Source organism: Artemia franciscana, chromosome 17, assembly GCF_032884065.1.
Source record: "Artemia franciscana chromosome 17, ASM3288406v1, whole genome shotgun sequence".
NCBI classification, from domain to species: Eukaryota; Metazoa; Arthropoda; class Branchiopoda; order Anostraca; family Artemiidae; genus Artemia; species Artemia franciscana.
This window is the reverse complement of record NC_088879.1, coordinates 13552230-13570760: the sequence shown is the minus strand read 5'-3', so window position 1 is coordinate 13570760 and position 18531 is coordinate 13552230. Positions and strand designations below refer to the sequence as shown.

Here is an 18531-nt window from a genome sequence, read left to right as displayed (position 1 = left end):
GCATAAATACAACAAAATTATATCACAATTAAATCTAATAATGCAAATTTACAAAATTTCTTTCACATACTTCCAAATATAAAAATCTAAGCAGATAAGGAATAGATAACCAAAACAAATAAAATAGTAAATATGATAACTCTAAAATGAACTATAGAGGTAAGAAAAAAAGGCTTGTGCTTAGTTGTCTGGCCCAAGGAGGAGACGTGTGATGTTCCAGAACAGAACCCATTGTAAATGCCTTAAATGACTTCTCACAACAAGTCCTTAGTATTTCCCTCTCTTTTTGTATTTTTTACAATTGAAGATAATGTGACATATATCTTCATGCAATCCAAATGTGTCGCAGTTGGGAGATGGGGTCATTTTACGTCGACTTTGCCTTTGCATGCCACATCTAAGAAGAAACAGGCAAGTTGATAGGATGTGACGTATATTTCTTTTGAAGGCTACTTATAATCATAGAAATCCAGAAACTGGGTATGGAAAGAATGGAGCCAAATTCTATCTTCTCCACAAGACCCCCTCCTCATTACATAACTAAGTGGTTTAAATCTTTCATCATCCCCAAGATAAAATATATTTAGATTAACTATGTTAGCTGTTATATATTAACTATTTGTTATATATATTGTTAACTATATGTTATATGTTAACTATGTTAACTGTTAGCGCACTAACAGTTAAACTTATTACCATGCTTATATACATTTTCAGTTTCTTTTTTTTAAAAGCAATAATTAAAGTTTTTTAATTATTTAAAGAAATTTATTTAATTATTAATTATTAAACTTATTAATTTAAACATATTTTTAATTAAAATAAGTTCCGTATGCAATTTTTAGCAGTTGCAGTGCAAGATTAAAACAATAAAAAACATGAACCAAAAATCGGCAAAAAAATAAGCTAAAAACATACGACACTAAACAACCTAAGAATATATAACTTTCCATTGAAAGTGTAGGTGTCTTCAGGAATCGCTAGATTGTTGATGCTTAAAAATCATCTTAGTTTTTTTTTAACAGTTCAACGTGTCAACACTGACGAAGAAGTGGTGCTGCCCTAAAAACTTCACAATTTAAAAAATCGTTACTTTCATGCACGAATAGACCTAAGAAGCGTCTAGGGGTAAAAAGATGTTTCGCATTTTTATGTCCTTGGTACTCTAAAACTTTAATTCCAATTTCGAGTTAATATATTCATTAATATTAGAAAGCATCCCTACACTCATCAAATTCATTACAACGAAACTCGTTAGAAAGAAGACTAGTTGCGGTAATTCGAAAAAACAACAAGCATTAGTTGGTGTCAAATTGAGATTGATGGCCTACTTAGTTACACACATTTTACTCTATTTTTTAATCACTCTGTTTATCCGCATAATTCATTTAATCTTCAAAAAATTCCCACAGAATTTCATAACGAAAGCTATTTTTCACACGTTTACGCTTTGTTCTGTGCGTAAATCGAATTATGTGCATAGAAACTAAACTAAACTAATCGAGCTACAAACGTGAACACTTCTAGATAGTATACGACGAGCCAATCACACGGCAGTAATTGACTACACTGCCTTGAAGTAGGGCAGAAAAGGGCAACTGAAGGATATATATAATGCACGAAACTTGCTATGTTTAATCCGTGCAACTCATGTTGCAATTGATGAAGGTTTAGAAGAAGAAAACCTTAGAAGTATCCTTGGAATCTCAGAAAAGAAAAGAAAAGAAGGCTTAAAATTTAGAAAAAAAAACTTAAAAAAACTCAGTGAAACTAGCTTTTAAAAAACCTTAAGATGAAAGGTCAGGTCAGTGTTCCAGCTAGAAGTCTATTTTCATTAGGGGTGGCTGGCGCAGCAGATGTAGTTTGCCACTAGTGCTGCAATCTTTAAACAAAGGAAGATTTTCAAAAAAGTACAATTTCCCATTAGATGAGAAGAGCGAAAAGTTGTAATTGGGTGGGCCAAGAAATTGTAGCTATGGCAATCAAAATATAATAATTTTGAAAAGAAGCGAAAAAGCGAAAGACGAAAAAAAAAATGAGGAAACAAGAAGATAAAATAAGAGCTAAGGAATTTTTCATCGAACAAAGAACGAAAAAAGAAAACAATGAGCTGGCTGAAAATTATCCTCGTTGTCGTTTTGTTTATCAGTATTACTTTCGTTCTTCATTTTTACCTACGTCATGCATAACCATTGTAGTCTTAGAACCTGATTATTGAAAATAAAACTAGGCAATAATTGGATAATTCAAAACTAGAACAATAATTGAACCAAAATATTGAAAATAAAAGAAGAGTCTGGGCATCATACAGTTCGCATCTAGCATTCATTCAGTGCAGTCGCATTTCGCTAGCTCTGATAATTTGTGACGTGTGATTTGACCAGTCAACAACTAATTGAATTTAAGCCGGATTAACTCTGTACCTGTTTGGAATAAATAACGAGTGAAATACTTTTGAACTTGTAATTGAAACTTGTTCGATAAATTTATAAACTTGTATACGATTACGGCTTAAGGATTATTTATGGATTGTGGCTGTGAGTTAGTATTCAGCACTACTATCATCTGAGTCGTGCATTGAAATATTCGGATTACTTGCAAATCACTGGATTACTAGCCCCACTCAAAGATAAGTTATTATTTATTCTCATTGCATTCATTTAGCCAGTGTGGATCATTTCATAATTGTGCTTATTGAGAACTTCTCTGTGGATATACCTTTTTCACTTAATTGTTTTTGGACTGATGCCGAGCCCTGAGTGAAATTTGCTTATCATGGACAATTGGAATACCAGTACGCTTTATTATTGCCCAGTTTTGAATTTTGCTCAGCACAATCTCGATGAGGGGTTGGACCATCAGTCTATTGTGAAATACGCTAGCGATTTTTTCCCGTATGAAGATGTTCTTGGAGCTAAGAAACTTTTATATAGCAATTGCTTCCCAGATGAGCCTATACCTCGTCGTTCGGGACCCAGTGCTAAGAATAGTTCATTGTCGGACATTATCGCTACTCTTTCTCGCTGCTCTGCAGAAAATATTGATATTCCAGAGTTCGTGATCAAATCCCCCTCTGAAGTCCCTAGCATTCCGGCGTCAGCTTATTCTATCCTTACCGCCAAAGTCAACCAGTGCCTTGATCAGTTAAAATCGCTTGCTCACCTCAATAGTCCAACAACGTCTATTAATAGTTCTTTGGTCTCAGATAGTAAGGGTACCAGTCACAAACCCTCGTACGCCGTTGTTCCTAAATATCCGCCTCCAGAACTAAGAGACCCTGTTTCTCGCAAGGAAAAGCTTGATTCTTTCGCCGGACATGACGGTATTGTGTCGGTAAAGTCCGATCCGGTAAGGAAAAGATCGGTTGTTGTTACGTGGGATAAAGTTTCCGTCAATTCTCTTGCCGCATCTGCTGTTACGAACTATCCAATTATTCTTGCTAAAGTGATTGATCGCAAACCTCTTGGAGTAGTTAAGGGACTTCCCGACAGTGTTTCTAGCAGTATACTCATCTACGCTATTCCTGGTCTTGTTAAGGCCAGCCAGATCGGCTCTTCTCATACATTCCGTTTAGAGTTCCTTGATTCCGCTGCACTAAAATCTGCCATCGCTACAGGTCTGCGCTTGGGTTACGAGTCTTTTAAAATATCGGAATACAAAGAATTGCCCAGACGGTGTCTTAGATGCCAAAGTATCCATCATTCGTTAGCTCACTGCCCATGTGCCCCGAATGAGATGAAGTGCTCTAAATGTTCTGGATGCCATTCCAATACTAAAGACAATCCTTGCTTAGAGGCTCCGAAATGTGCCAACTGCGGCGAAGCTCATGTTTCCTATAGTATGAATTGCCCAGTGATAAAACGCGCTCTGAACTCTGCTCCAAAATGAACCAAGCCACTATTTTAAGTTTTGCTTCTCTTAATATTAACGACACAAAAGACAAAGACTTGTTAATTAATGAATTATTAGTCCATGACATAGTGTTCTTGCAAGAACATCTTTTGACCAAATCAAACGTTTCTAGCCTGAAGCGATCTTCTGTCCACCATTTCTTTTCGCAAGAGGCCAAGCAAACTAGAGGCCGCCCTTCCGGTGGCCTAGCAATTTTTTTCCGTTCCCCATCAAAGCCCTCTGTGATTCATCGTGATGATAACATCTTAGCGATTCAATGTGACAGTACCGCCTTTATAAACGTTTACTTACCTTGCGATCGACGTTCTATAGCATCGTTCACATCTTTCGCTAAATGTTGCTCCAGTTTAAAGTCTCTACTCGAAAGTCTACGTTTGAAAGACCTAAATTGGGTTTTAGCTGGTGACCTTAACTGTGACATTCTTGGTACCTCCGATAGATCAATCCTCTTGCTAGAATCACTTCCTAGCATATATCACGTCGCAGTTAAGAGCCTCCCATTCACGTATATTCATAACAGAGGCTGTTCAAAATCGAACCTGGATCACGTGATCTCTTCCAGTCCCAGCTTAATATCATCGATTGTCAGGGTGGACGAAGAGAAGATTGACGACGATCACCTTATTCTTAGCTGTAATTTGTCCTGTGAGCTATCTGGCAAAATACTTTCGGCTCAGCCGAAGTGGCATACGAAGTTGAATTGGGATCATGCTAATGTCCCACTATACCTTGCTACGCTAACTGCTTTACTCTCGACCATAAAAGTGCCATATCACCTGCTGCAAACGTCAGTTTCCTCGCCTTCAAGTACAGTTGACCTAAATTTCTATTATTGTCAAATCGTCCATTGCCTTAAATCAGCTTCCAAAGCTGCAGTGCCTGTGGATAAAGTTAGGATTGGTACAAGAAAGCCTAATTGGAACGTTGATCCTGAAGTAAAACGTGCTAAGCAAAAAGCCAAATTTTGGCTACGTATGTGGATATCATGTGACCGACCATCTTCCGGAGCTGTTTTCTCTGTGAAACAAAAGCGAAAACTTGAATATAAGGCCAGTTTGAAGAGGACACGCTTGAATGCATGGCCAGGCCCCACCGATAAGGCCTCCTGGAATAAGGTTATTAATAGTGAGAAATGTTCCCCATCTACCCTATCTTGTCTCCAGCTAGCTAATTTTGTTGATCATTATAAGCGTGTGTTCAGTGTATTTAATAGTTTTCTTCAGTCTTTTTATTATAAGTTGCTTAAACCGCTTTTACCATACCGTCTCCTGCAGGCTCATGTCCAGCCTGTAGCAATATCTGAAATTCGCCGGGCTTTAAGAAAAATTAAGCGTTCAAATAGCCTTGATGGTGACGGCCTTTCTTACCGATTTTTTGCTTATGATTGTCCTGCTCTACTTAACCATTTACAAATATTTTTCCAGTCTTGCTTAGCACAGTCGCTTGTTCCTGATAGTTTCCTTTGTGGCCGTGTAACGTCTATTCAAAAGCGAGGCAAGGACCCCACGTCATGTATGAATTATCGTCCCATTACAGTATCGTGTTTCTTAAGTAAGTTGCTTGAACATTTGTTACTACCAGAAATTGAGTCGAATTGTGATTTTACGCCTTTTCAATTTGGTTTTCGGAAAAGTTTCGGTTGCTCCCATGCACATCATGTTTTAAGCCGACTCATGAAAGATGCCGTAAAAGCTAAAATGTCTTTATACTGTCTTACTGTTGATATTTCTGGAGCTTTCGACCGTGGCCGAGTGGTTAACGCGCCGAACTCACGAGCGAAGGGTCGCTGGTTCGAATCTCGGTGGTGCCGACCATTTGGTTTTAGGACGAGGGTTAGTGGCGTTTCCCCGTAAGACAAGCCAAAAGTTTACCCAGCTTCAAATGGGTACCTAGAGAAATCTAGGGGAAAGCACGGGAAAGCGTCGGATGACTTGCCCCCAACCACGCATTGCACCCCGGCCGAGGGCGGAGAATCAGGAGATCGGCACCTGCGCTACGCGAACCCTTATCGGTTTGCATGCGAAAGTTTGCTTTTGCTTTTTTGCTTTCTTCTTGTTGCCCGGACTCGCCGTGGATTGCTTTCTAATTTTACTATATTAACCAATGAACTATCTAAGATTGGACTGTCAGTTAATGCGTCTAAATGCGAGTTTATTTGTTTTAATAGCCCTTATGCGGTCGCTCCATTCTTTACTGGGACTGCAGTTCTACCATGTTCTTCTTTAGTTAGTTGGCTTGGTCTGTGTTTCGGCCCAACACTTTCCGCTACCTGTTCATCCCTAGTGAATCAAGCCGTGAAAAACCTACGCGTCGCTTACGGAAAAATATCCCCAAACAAAAGCCGTTACAACCGCAGCGGTTTGTGCATGATTTATAACGCTTATTGCGCCCCTGTGCTTTTGTTTTTATCAGGCATGGCTCATCTGTTTCGTAAGAAAGATCGACATACTCTACGTACGGCTTATTTCAGATATTGCAAATTCCTCCTCCGGCTTCCTAGATGGCACCGAAACAAAAAAATAATTGCTCGATTTGGTTTAGTAGATGTGCCTTCTCGGATTCGGTCTTCCAGTGATGATTTATGTAAAAAGACTGTCAACTTTATTCACGTTTATGACCCTCTGCAGCCTTTTTTCCATATTGATACTGGTTGATTAATCCATATTGTCTTTTGTTAGTTTGAATTTTGTATTTCTTCGCTGTTTATCGTATTTGTTTTTGTTTATTTATTTATAATACTCCGTACTTTGTGTTTTTTATACTTTACGGGTAATAAAGTTCATTCATTCATTCATTCATTCTTCTTACACGAGAAGAATTTGCACTCTAGAGAATTTTTTAACGGAGGGTTAAAAAAAAAACCCATTTAAGTGGGGGCCACTTGAATGGTTTTTACAGCTACATAATCTCGCATTCTTTCGATATTAAATTACCCAGGACACCAAAATTAAAACTTTCTTTTTCCCCGGAATCTAAAAAAGGCAATTCTCTAAACTTTTCTTTAGGTTGTTTTTAAATTATAAAGTTTTCAGAGTATTACCTTATTTTGTAAATGTTGCTACGTTGACCGCTGAAATGAACAAGGAAACATCGCTGTTGAATTGCAAAATGAATGAGCAAAACTAACGAGTTAAAATTTGACAATGCTCTTCGTTCAAGAAAGTTCAAACACTAACAAACCATTTTCATCGTGCTCATATTCCGGTTTAATTTAAAAAACCGGTTTCATTTTCACCGTGCTTAGATTCAAACTAAAACCATAAGATGTACAACATTAAAAAAAAGTAATTCCTACAAAAGATAAATCATATTTAAAATAATTTAATTTGAACTTTTTTACCTTGGAAAGGATTATTCAGTCTTAGTTTCCAGATTATTTTTCGCAGTCTCCCTGCCCTGCCTACAGAAACTGATAAGTTTGAATCGTGGAAACAACTTTTAGTTTTATGAATCAATGCCATTTAAACTTGTTGTACAGTCACAGTCTAAGTTAAAAATTTTTCTAAGCAAAATAGGTATCAAGTTCTAATTTGTTCCATTGATAAATTTTAGATAATAAATTATTGCTTGGTATTCATGCAAGTTAGTCAGGAAAAAATTTAGTTGCCAAGTTGACTTTGTAGGAAAGAAGAACATGACGGTGATGGTCGGACTGTAGGAGTGCATTCAAATATCCCTTATCCGAACTATCCACTTAAGATTAAGCCTCCTCCCGATGTAATCAATACAAAATAACAACAAATACTTATCCGGCAACTTGTTAACTAAAACGCTATAGGTAACAAGGCGAATAATATCATTAATCACTGTAAATATGACTTATTTATAAACCCCTGAAGCTGTGCTTCATTTCACATTACTCTCTCTTTTTGTTCTCTAAACATAATTTCACATAATTTTTTCCATTTTTTGAAAACTAAAATTTTTGTTTATATATGACATCGTTTATCCTGAGTTATCGTGAATTTTGCAGGGTTAGCAGGGGTAACTTTCGAATAACTAATCCAAACTGCTTCAAATAGCAATCTCTGATGGCATTTACGTCTCCTGAGGCACTAAGGACAAGTAATTGGGCTTGTCGGATGTGATCTTGGGGTTATGGAAGCCACTATGGATATTTCAGTATTCAGATATTCAGATAGTATTCAGTACTATCAGATATTTCAGATGGCGGTGATTTAGGTCATCTTCATAAGAAACAAAGGACAGCCATGGATAATTTTTTGAGCTCTTTTTAAGGAAGGAAATTAAATAAGGAACATATCTATTAACAAATGAACTAACATCATTTTTATACGATTCTAATAAGGGGGGGAATTACTGCCAGATTTGCTTCTCACTCAATTCGACTATCTGTCTTAGTTTTTTCTACAATTAGCCATGACTTGATGTTCACAACTATTCGATTGTGAGATTTGCTTTTCACTCAATTCGACTATCTGTCTTAGTTTTTTCTACAATTAGCAAAGACTTGATGTTCACAACTATTCGATTTTAATTCGCCAGAAGCGCTAAAGGCAATTAACCAGTCTTGTCGTATGTGATCTTGGGGTTTTGGAAAGCACTATAAATATTTCAGTCCAAAGCCCAAGGTAAGTTTATGTCGTTCCATTTTAAAGAGAGTCAGATGGCACTGATTTAGGCCATCTTCATAAGAAACAAAGGAGAGCCATGAATATTTTTTTGAGCCATTAATAATTTTTTGAAGGAAATTGACACAGGAAGTTTTTTACTGTTAAAAATGTGATTCACTTTATATATCAAGTTCTGTTTCAGTGCTGAATTTGCTAGCACTTTCTACCTTGCTTTTGCTAGCACTTTACACTTTTGCTAGCATTTGCTACCTTGCTTCTCAAAAACTAAAAATTGCACAGGTGTGAACGCAGGGCTAGTAGGTAATTGATGTGGTCAGCATATTAGGTCTGAATGGGTTACATTCATCCCCACTCACTTTCTACAAGGTCTTCAACCACTAAAACGTGGATCTTGGGTACTGAAATGCTTACCCAAGTTAAGGGTCAGGTTAAGTACAGCTTCGAAGGGACATTGTCAGTTTAGCATCAAATATTATAAAACCCAGGGTATCTTGGCTTTTTCCTTCATTCACGTATTTATTTTCAGTTTTTTTGCTAGGGGAAGATTAAAATAACAAACAAAGACTTACCTTTAAAAATTGCTTGAATAGCTTAGCTTCCATTCTGAGAGCCTGACAAAATTCTAATATTTTTTGGGCTGGTAAGTCCAAACTTGGTAGGTACTGTGACTGCAAAAATGTTACAGCTTCTTCCCCCTTAAATAGAGCGAAAAGACAATGAAAACAACATTACAAGTATTATAGCTAAAAAGTATTAAACTTTCCCCTTTTTGTTTGCCAAATAATAGTTACTTAAAAAGCAAACTTGAAGGTTTTCTAATATATGATTATCAGCTGCGCATGCAAAGTCTGGACGCTGAATGCAGACGTCAGTTCCAAACTAGAAGCTTTTTAGCCTAAATGTCGCGCTGCATCATTGGGGCGCAGTTAGACTCGATAGTTAATCGGGCGCAGATCATCCTAAACTGATAGTCTCAAACCTTGGTGCCTTAAAGTGAAACAAATCTCTTAAAATCCAGAAACTACAGCAGTTCGGGGAATACAAAGGATGGATTAACCCCGTCTGCCAAAGATTCTTTTCGAAGACAGAATTCACGGTTACTCGAGGTGAGCCTCCTTCCACAGAAAGGAGCAGAAACGTCCCTTCTTGGCACCTTCCAGACCTTCTTCCTCTACCAGAAGTCCATCAGGTACAAAGAAAGCCTACCAACGTCCTTACAAAGAGAAAGGCACCTAGAAGATCTTCAAGGAGGGCGGAACTTATAAACCGTAAATGATGATAGTGATGTAAACTTAGTTTCCTGTCATATGTGACATTGGTGAATAAACCTTACTTCCATAAAACAAAATCAATGTAAACAGGCCATAATTTACTTTTTTTTATGGGGATACAAACTATTTTTGAGAGACAAACAGTTTTCTAATTAATTTTTTTTCTTTCATATAATTTATTCACAGTAAGGATATATTTTCCAATAGAGTTTAGACACATCTACAAACACCTCCTTTTTACGGTACTATTTGAAGGCTAAGCTAATAAACTATAAATGTCACCTAAAGCAACTTAAAAAAAAAACAAACTATTATTGCGCTAGTAACTGTCAAGTACTAGCCCATAAGCTGCTAAAAGAGATCTGCTAGAGAAGAATTAGAAAAAGGCTGGATTATGCCATTAACTTTTATTTTCCCCTTCTTCATTTTTATAATCCTTGAAATAATTAAACTATTGTCCATTGATTTCTATTCATGATTTACGTATTTTCAATTTGGTGTTACCTTTGATAAACAGAAATTGTATTCAAAGACCAAAATACAAGCAGAACAACTAATAAACAATGCTTAGTTGTTGTTCTTTTTAAGTTTTTCTGCAAATACTCAATCCTGAACAACCTATGAGAAGTCTTTCTTCTTTCTCATGAACAATTGGATGATAATTAATACGCAAACAAAACATACATACACAAGATGAAAAAAGCCATCTTTGAGCTGAATTTTTTAGTATTGGTGGGGAGTATCACATCGTCCAATCCTTTGGTGTTGATATCAGCCACAGATACGCAATAAAATTGGCGATCGAACAGGAGCGTCACCAAACGTACTTTGTATGCCCCTATGACGAGGGCCCTCATTAGACGAGCTAGCGAGGACATGAAATCCCTTTATAACACAACTTCCATCTGGCCGTACTTGAACCCCCAAATAACTCAAGGAGCCAATCAGGCAAGCGGCCACAATACGTTCGGACCTCCTGCTGCATAGCCATGTGGACATTCAGTGCTTCTCCCAAAACCTTGTGGCTCTTTGTCTTTCCCTGTCACTATAGGCACACAGATTGAGATTTACTAGCGTTGATACGTGGGTGCCGATCCCAACAAAAAGTGATCACCCATCCATTAGCATTTGAGGCAAAGGATGGGACTCTGCAATTAGAGGCAAATCATCTTATAACCTTGTGGTTTCAACTTGGCTAATTACAGTCTGTTCTAAACACCTTTTCCGATTTTTATTCCACGGAAAAATTTTAATTCGGAGAATATGGCCGCTTGCATTAAATGATTTGGTCATGCAAAAGGATGATAATAAGACAACTGGACAAAATAAAAATAGGTTTAAAAACTTACTCTCTGGTCATATATTAGTTTTAGGCAAGCAGAGGCTTCATTCAATGCTACCACAGTCTGTGCATCTGACAGGTCAAAAGTTTTCCTTAAAGGACCTAAAAAGCAAGCTGGAACTATCTGTTTGTATAGAAACTCAACAAAGCCCGGAGGTCCATTATTGCCCCATAGTTCCACCAATTTCTTCAAAATTGAGTAACAGCCTTTCTGGGCCTAAAAGAAAACACAGTATAAGAAGGAGTTAGTACCATCAGTAGGACCCATGCTCCAATAATGTCTACATACAGAGGGGTAGGGAGAGGATTCTACCAAAATGCGTCCAGTAAGTTTGAGACTGACGTTTCCCTTGGATTATAACTCATGAAAGCACCAAGCCAACACAGCAGCAAAGTACCCTCCCTCCCCCAATAAACTTTGTTCATATTTGAACTCTTTACTTCCCCCACAAAGCGTCAACTTCTTTTATATTGCTCTTGTGATAACATAAGACGTTCTTCAAGAGATGCTCTGAAGTGTCCTCTATTCAAGGATGTCCTTCTTTTCTTTTGAACCCAGCTGAATTTTAATGATTCCCAATTTTCGAAAGCCTGTCATTCCACATCTATAGAAACTAAATTAACCATTTTAGCCTTTTTTTTTATTAAAGACCTCATAATTGGTATCAGAACAAACACTTAAACGAGTACACGGAACGACTACTAAACCACTGCCATGAAAATGATATAGCGTAGACTCTCTAACTTTTTGAAATTCCCCAAATTCTGAAGGCACATCATTCACTCACGTAAGCCACTGTAAAAAGCCACGATACAAGCCACTCATGTAAATTACCGTGAAAATTAGTATGTTATTGCTCCAAAATACTCATTCACGAACACAGACCTTTTTATTCTTTCCAATTTATTGTAGCTACCAAAATATTATGCAGCACCTTGCCAATTCTAAACTTAAATTTTCACCGCATAAATCCTTCAAACTAATAGGCATCTATGGGCATGTGCTATCCACTAGGTACGAAACCTTACCTCTTCATCTACACCAAACCCAAAAACCTTAGACTTAACTAAAATTTTCAAACAAAACCACCCAAATGAAAGGCAAGGCAAGGTGTAAACCTTGCCTATTCTAAATTTAAATCTCACATCCGTTTTCTATGCTAATAAGAATACAAAGGTAAGTGGAACTATCAACTGGGTACCAAACCTCACCTCTTTATCTATACCTAACCCAAAAAGCTTAGTCTTGACTAAAATTTTCAAACAAACCCTCCTAAATGAACTTGTACCTTGCCTATACTAATTTAAATCTCATATCCATCTTCTAAGCTAATAAGAATACATATATAGGTGGTTCTATCTACTCGGTACCAAACTTCTCCTCTTCGTCCTCATTGACTCCTAGCATAAGCAAGTTATTCCTACCTAAAATTAATTGTCACCCAAACTTTTCCATTCTAGATTCGGAAAAACCTCCAAAAATTCATTTATTCTCCTAACACCTTCAAACTGAATGCTTTATTAATATATTTAAAAGTTTTAATATCTTTTACGTTCCCTAGCAAAAAATGTTTGAAAAAAAAAAAAAATTGCTGATCAGTTGTACCCAACCAGCCTGATCAATTAATTTCATCTAAACTAAATTGATGAACTTGATTTGATATGACCAAAGAAAAAAAAAACTTTCATTGTGGACAAATCACCTTAATAACAACAAAATATAGATGATGTTTAACTGCTTCATGTTTAAAATACGAATGCAAGGGATAAAAAACGAAGTTGGTTTGACCTCAGCTTATTTATATAACACCTGGTATTCGAACCCAAATGTAGTAACACACTGTAGGGCTAAGGCATAGACCTTAGTAGTCAAGAAGCGTCGTTAATGCAAAACATACAAAGAACGAAGAAATTTCGAAGGACGGATTTTCTGCTGAACGAAGAACGAATTTTCTGCAAGTAGAATTTTCCACGGGCCTTCTCTTTGCCGACTCCACTTTACCCATGAGGTGTTAAAGAGTAATTGTCCAGGGTAAATTTTCTCCAGGACTGATTTTTCTAGAGAATAAATCCATGGTGGGGGGGGGGGGGGGGGGGGGAAGGGATTTTTTCCGTGGAGGTGTAGCAAAATTTCCTAGAATTTTTAATGATCAGAAACTATATAACAAAAAAAAGAGTTTTTTTTTTCAACTGAAAGTAAGGGGCAACTTTGAAACTAAAAACGGACAGAAATTATTACGTATATGAAGAAGGTTTTTCTTCGTCAAAATCTCTCTCTTTACGCTAAAATTTGAATTCTGTCCCAATACGAACGACTCCTGAAACACTGTTCGTTTAATTAGAACAAAAAGAAGTTTTTTTTTAAGAACTAAAAAACTTTAGCGTAAAGAGCGAGGTGCTGAGGAAGAGCAATCCCTCTCATATACCTAATAATTTCTATACGTCTTAATGTTGCTCCTTACTTTCAGTTGAAAAAAATTTGTTTTTATTTAGTTAGTATCACAAGACCAAACAGATATTCTTTATTTTCCAAAAAAAAGTGGTAGGGTCTTACCATTGGGTCGTTCAACTCTGTGGCACCCTGAATAATAGACATTAATACTTGCTGCATGATATTTGGATCTTGACTTAGCAATACTTCAACTAGATGATTTCCACACACAGCTGCAATAAATGAGAAATAAGATCGCTGAAGGGTTTGGCGCTCAAGTCGAATTTCTTCGTCTTCTTCTACAGGAGGGGCTAATGCAGCAAATATTGCTCCTACTATTGGTTGGAATGCCGCATTAAGAAAAGGAATGATGTCTTTCTATAAAGAACAAATAAAATCTTCAGGAGAAAACGCAAAAAAAGGTAAAAATTAGGTTAAAGCATTAACAAAATACCATTCTTTTTTCCTTTCTACAAAAAATTAACTATAAATCAATACGAATGATAATATAAAGATAAAAAATTATAAAAGAGTGAGTAAGAGAGAGAGAGATAGGGAGACAGGGAGAGAGAGAGAGAGAGGGCAAGAGGAGGGAGAGAGAGAGAGAGGAGAGAGGAGAGGAGAGAGAGATGAGAGAGAGAGAGAGAGAGAGGGGAGTGAGAGAGAGAGAGAGAGAGGAGAGAGAGAAGGGAGGGAGAGAGAGAGAGAGAGGGAGGGAGAGAGGAGAGAGAGAGAGAGAGAGAGAGAGAGAGAGAGAGAGAGAGAGAGAGAGGAGAGAGAATCCAAATAAACATTGAATTGTACTTCCTTTATGGTTTGTCAGTTAAGAGATTATAAATTTCCTTAAGTTGTATTCTTTCCAAGTTAAGCTACTTTTCCTAGTACTTTGATAAAATTATAGTCGCATCTCAGCTTTACTATTACTCTGTTTTCGTTTTCGGAACGGACCCATACTTTTTTCTTCTTTTATATATAGTAGCGAAACATAATTGGTTACAATCTACAGTGCTGTAATTACAACAATGAAGCTAAATAGTTGTTTTTTGGTAAAGATTGTTCATTGCACCAACAGCCAACAAATGTGCCCCCTACATAAGAAATAAATAAATATTATTTACATTAAAATGATGTAGCAACAAAGGCTGTCGGGCGATAGACAACAAACATCGTGCAGGGATCAGACACCTACTGACGACACAATGTGAACTGCTCGGTTCAGGTACCCACTGTATATAGTCACACATTTGTTTTCATAGTTGAGAGTTACATAGATATTGGCAATTATAATATCGGCAAGAAACCCACGAATGTGTTTACAATTGTATGAAATGCGAAGCAAATCAGTTGTCAGTTTGTAGTCAGACTTCAACCTGTCAACATCTCTCTAAGTTCAAAGCTACTGTACCAGAGACATTCCGTGATTGTTAACCATTGTATGACTAAATAGCAAAAAACAAAAACAAAAAAAACAACAATATTTTCCAGAGTGCAGACTACGAGTTCATCTAATTCAATTAAAATGTGCTAATTGTGACTGTTGGTTCCAAGCAGGGGCTGAAAAGTGTACCAGGATAGATATTACCAAGTGGAGTAACTCCTAGATGTGCCTTGATTGCTCCACTAAATCCAAGGTAAGCTTTACTTCTTCTCCAGGTCTTTCTGTACCCTGTTCTGGCTTCCCTCGAACGCCTCGTGCCCCAGTTGAAAGAAAAACAATTCTTAGTATCCTAAGTGACCAAAGCAGTCCTACTCCTTTTTCTGATCCTCCACACAACCAGCTTTCTTTTTTAACACAAAAACCAAACATGCCTCACAAGACTGGGCCTATTTCAGACGGTCCTACAATTTCCCTTACCCCACCCCAGCACTAAGATCTTAAAGTTCTTCCCGAAGACTCAACGCACGTATTATGCCAAGCTACTGAATGCAGCATGGATAAATCTTTTCAACAAGCGGGCGTGGTTTCGGGTGTGATAACCTGCATATTTACGTCCCCTATTCCTTTTTGCCCCCCCCCCCCAAAAAAAAATGCTGTAAACAAAAGGCAAGTGGACAAACTTGGGCAGTCCCAGCTGTTACCTGTCAAAGATTCCACACTGGAAAGCCCCCTTTTTAGGCAGCACTACCGATCCCATTCCTCCCTTACTGAATACCCCTCATTACTTCCCTTCCTATCGGATACAAAGCAACATGCCCGAGGTATCCTCTTCCTGAAACGCCCCTCCAACCCAGAAACTTACTCACGGCCAGTCAAATCACCATCGCACTCAAACCTTCGCACAATCCCCTCTTACTCATATCCCTTCCAATCACAAACCCAATTGCATATCCTTTCCGCTCCATGCGCCCAAGATGTTATTGACTGGTTCGGGCCTCCACAAGTCATTTGCCAAAGTAAATCCGACCTCCATCCTCCGAGAAAGTTCCCAGCCCAATTCCCTTTCCCAGCACCTTCTTGCCTCCCCATCTCCCCCTTTCCTCTCTATAAAAAATCCTCCCAATTCAACTCCTTATCCTATTTCCACAAAACCCCACGCCCAGCCCATTCGTTATGCCTCGTACCTACCCTGTTAACGTGACTCAGGTCTAAGACTTTTTGCGTTTAATAATTGTCTTGTAATAAATCCTAATTGTTCTCACTTCCCGTCAACCGGAAACAAGTTGCACCTTCCTCATCAAGCTTCGTCCATATCCTTGCCCGTCTCCTCTTGCCAAATCCCCAAGGTAAATCCTTTCCTACCCTTCTTCTCCAAAGCATCATAATATTAAATTAAAACCCCACACAGAAAATTCTGAAACTCATCAAGTCTCCCTGTTGCGATTCCCCAATCGGTTTGTTTTTCCTAAACTTTTAGTTACTGATGCTGAAAGTCTTAATTTTGAAAAGCTTACCAAACTCGAGGTGCTTTTAGAATCAAATCTAAGAGATATTATAGCAATTACTGAAGTACAGTCCACTGACTCAGACCCCTGTGCCTGACAAATTATCCAGAGTTTACTAAACTCCATCCTCTAGACCACCCAATCGGAAAAAAACGTGATACTTTTTGCCCTTTACTAAGAGTAACCTTTACCCAAAGGTTATTCGAGTCCCTAGTTTATTCAAGTATGATGAAATCCTCTGACTAAGTATTAGAACAAAAGTACTCCCTCGTCTATTTAATGTTATTGCAATAGCTGTTTTATATTACACCCCAAATCAAAATATCGAGTCAAAACGTAATTTTATCTAGCAATTACAGGCAAGTGCTGATTTTGTTATTTTCAAGTACCCAAAAGTTGGCGATAACAACGACCTTAAAATGGATTCTTTTTGCTCCTCACTTAAAGTAAAGCACATTGTACCAAAGACTCGGAGATATACCTCTCTTCATGTTATTTGACTAATATGTAAAATTATTACAGCCTCTCCTCCCTCAGCTTTGCCTCCATTAGGTGGGAGTTATCATCTTTAGATTCTTTTATCCCCCTCCCTCAAATTTTAAGCATTCTTTTTTTATAAATTATGGCACTTATCCCCCTCTTCAAAATTCTGGTCTTCTTTCTTTTGGTGTGGCTGAATACTGAAGATTGGTCTGATATTTATAGTTTAAAAAATCTGATGAGAAAATGGCTACGCTCCACGAAAAAACTAATTGATAAATATCGAACTTGTTTCCCAGAAAAAAGATTTAAAAGGTGCTCCAGTAATAAACCCTTTATTAACCAAGCTATAAAAACACTAATTACAACCAAATTGAAACTTTTCAAAAATGGTAAGCCGGATGAAGCTAATAAACTAAGAAAATCAATAAAAAGGGAAATTTGTAAATTGGCAAGATCTAACTACAGAAATAAAGCCGAAGAATTGTTCACTAACAAACTAAAAAATTGGTATTCCGAAGTTAAAATGCTGTGAATAAAACATCCCATTTTTTAACTTCAATCTACCTGAGTCCCCTGATATTACTCCTAATAGTCTAAATAAATTCCTCGTTCCTATTGTCCTATGGCTTCTGGAACGTGAGAACTATGAGTTAGTTATCAAAAACTGAGCAAGTTCTCAGAGAGATGAAGCAATATAATATTGATATACTGGCCCTAAGCGAAATACGTTGGAAAGGTGTAGGCCAAGAAACACTAGATCATGGATATGTACTGTTGTATAGCGGAGAGGAAAACCATCATCAGACGGGTGTAGGACTTATGATGTGCCCTGCAGCATACCGAACAATGCTCAAATGGACTCCAATAAACGAAAGGATCTTGTTTGCACGATTAGCTACAACATATACTAAGTTTTCTGTCATTGTATGCTACGCTCCTACCAATGAGACGGACGATGATGTCAAAGATAGCTTCTATGAAAACTTGCAAGCTGTCACCAAAGACATCCCCAAACATGATGTTCTATGTGTTGTTGGTGATCTGAATGCCTAAGTAGGAGCCGATCGCAAGTACTGTCCGAAAGTCCTAGGACCGCATGGACTAGACCAGATTAAACGAAATGGTTCATTACTAGTAGCGACTTCCCGCTAAGTAATGACCTTGTCGTTGGTGGGACACTCTTCGAGCATAAAAAATGTGCACAAGTACACATGGACATCTCCAGACGGTTCAACGCGAAACCAGATTGACCATTTCCTTATCGCCAGAAGGTGGCGTACAAGCCTGTTAGACGTGCGTGGGTATAGAGGAGCAGACGCCCAGTCGCATCACATACTCATGATCGCCCACATACAGATCAAACTACGTGCCCAAAAAAAGACACAGCAAGATCTGAAGAAACTGTACGAACGGACAAGCTACAGGATCGAAAAAATCCGCAGAGATTTCTGTATCTCTTTATGGAACAAATTTGATGCCTTGGCTGTTGAGGCAAATGACTCAGAAAGCGTCGAAGAGAAATGGGAGAAAATAAAAAGTACATACACGATGATTGCCGAAGAAAAGCTAGGTTTCCGAAAGAAACCAAAGGAAAGTTGGGATCTCTGACGTAAC

The 18531-nt window shown here is 37.7% G+C and overlaps 1 protein-coding gene across 1 annotated transcript in view; it reads right to left on the bottom strand.

Moving 5' to 3' along the window:
* LOC136037878 (exportin-T-like) overlaps positions 1–18531 on the bottom strand; it is a 96655-nt gene that overhangs the window by 1541 nt on the left and 76583 nt on the right. The window contains exons 13-15 of the mRNA XM_065720731.1: positions 13675–13929; positions 11128–11337; positions 9077–9202 (exon numbers count right to left, since the gene is read on the bottom strand). Coding sequence (XP_065576803.1) covers positions 9077–9202; positions 11128–11337; positions 13675–13929 — 591 coding nt within the window. The remainder of the gene's footprint in view (positions 1–9076; positions 9203–11127; positions 11338–13674; positions 13930–18531) is intronic.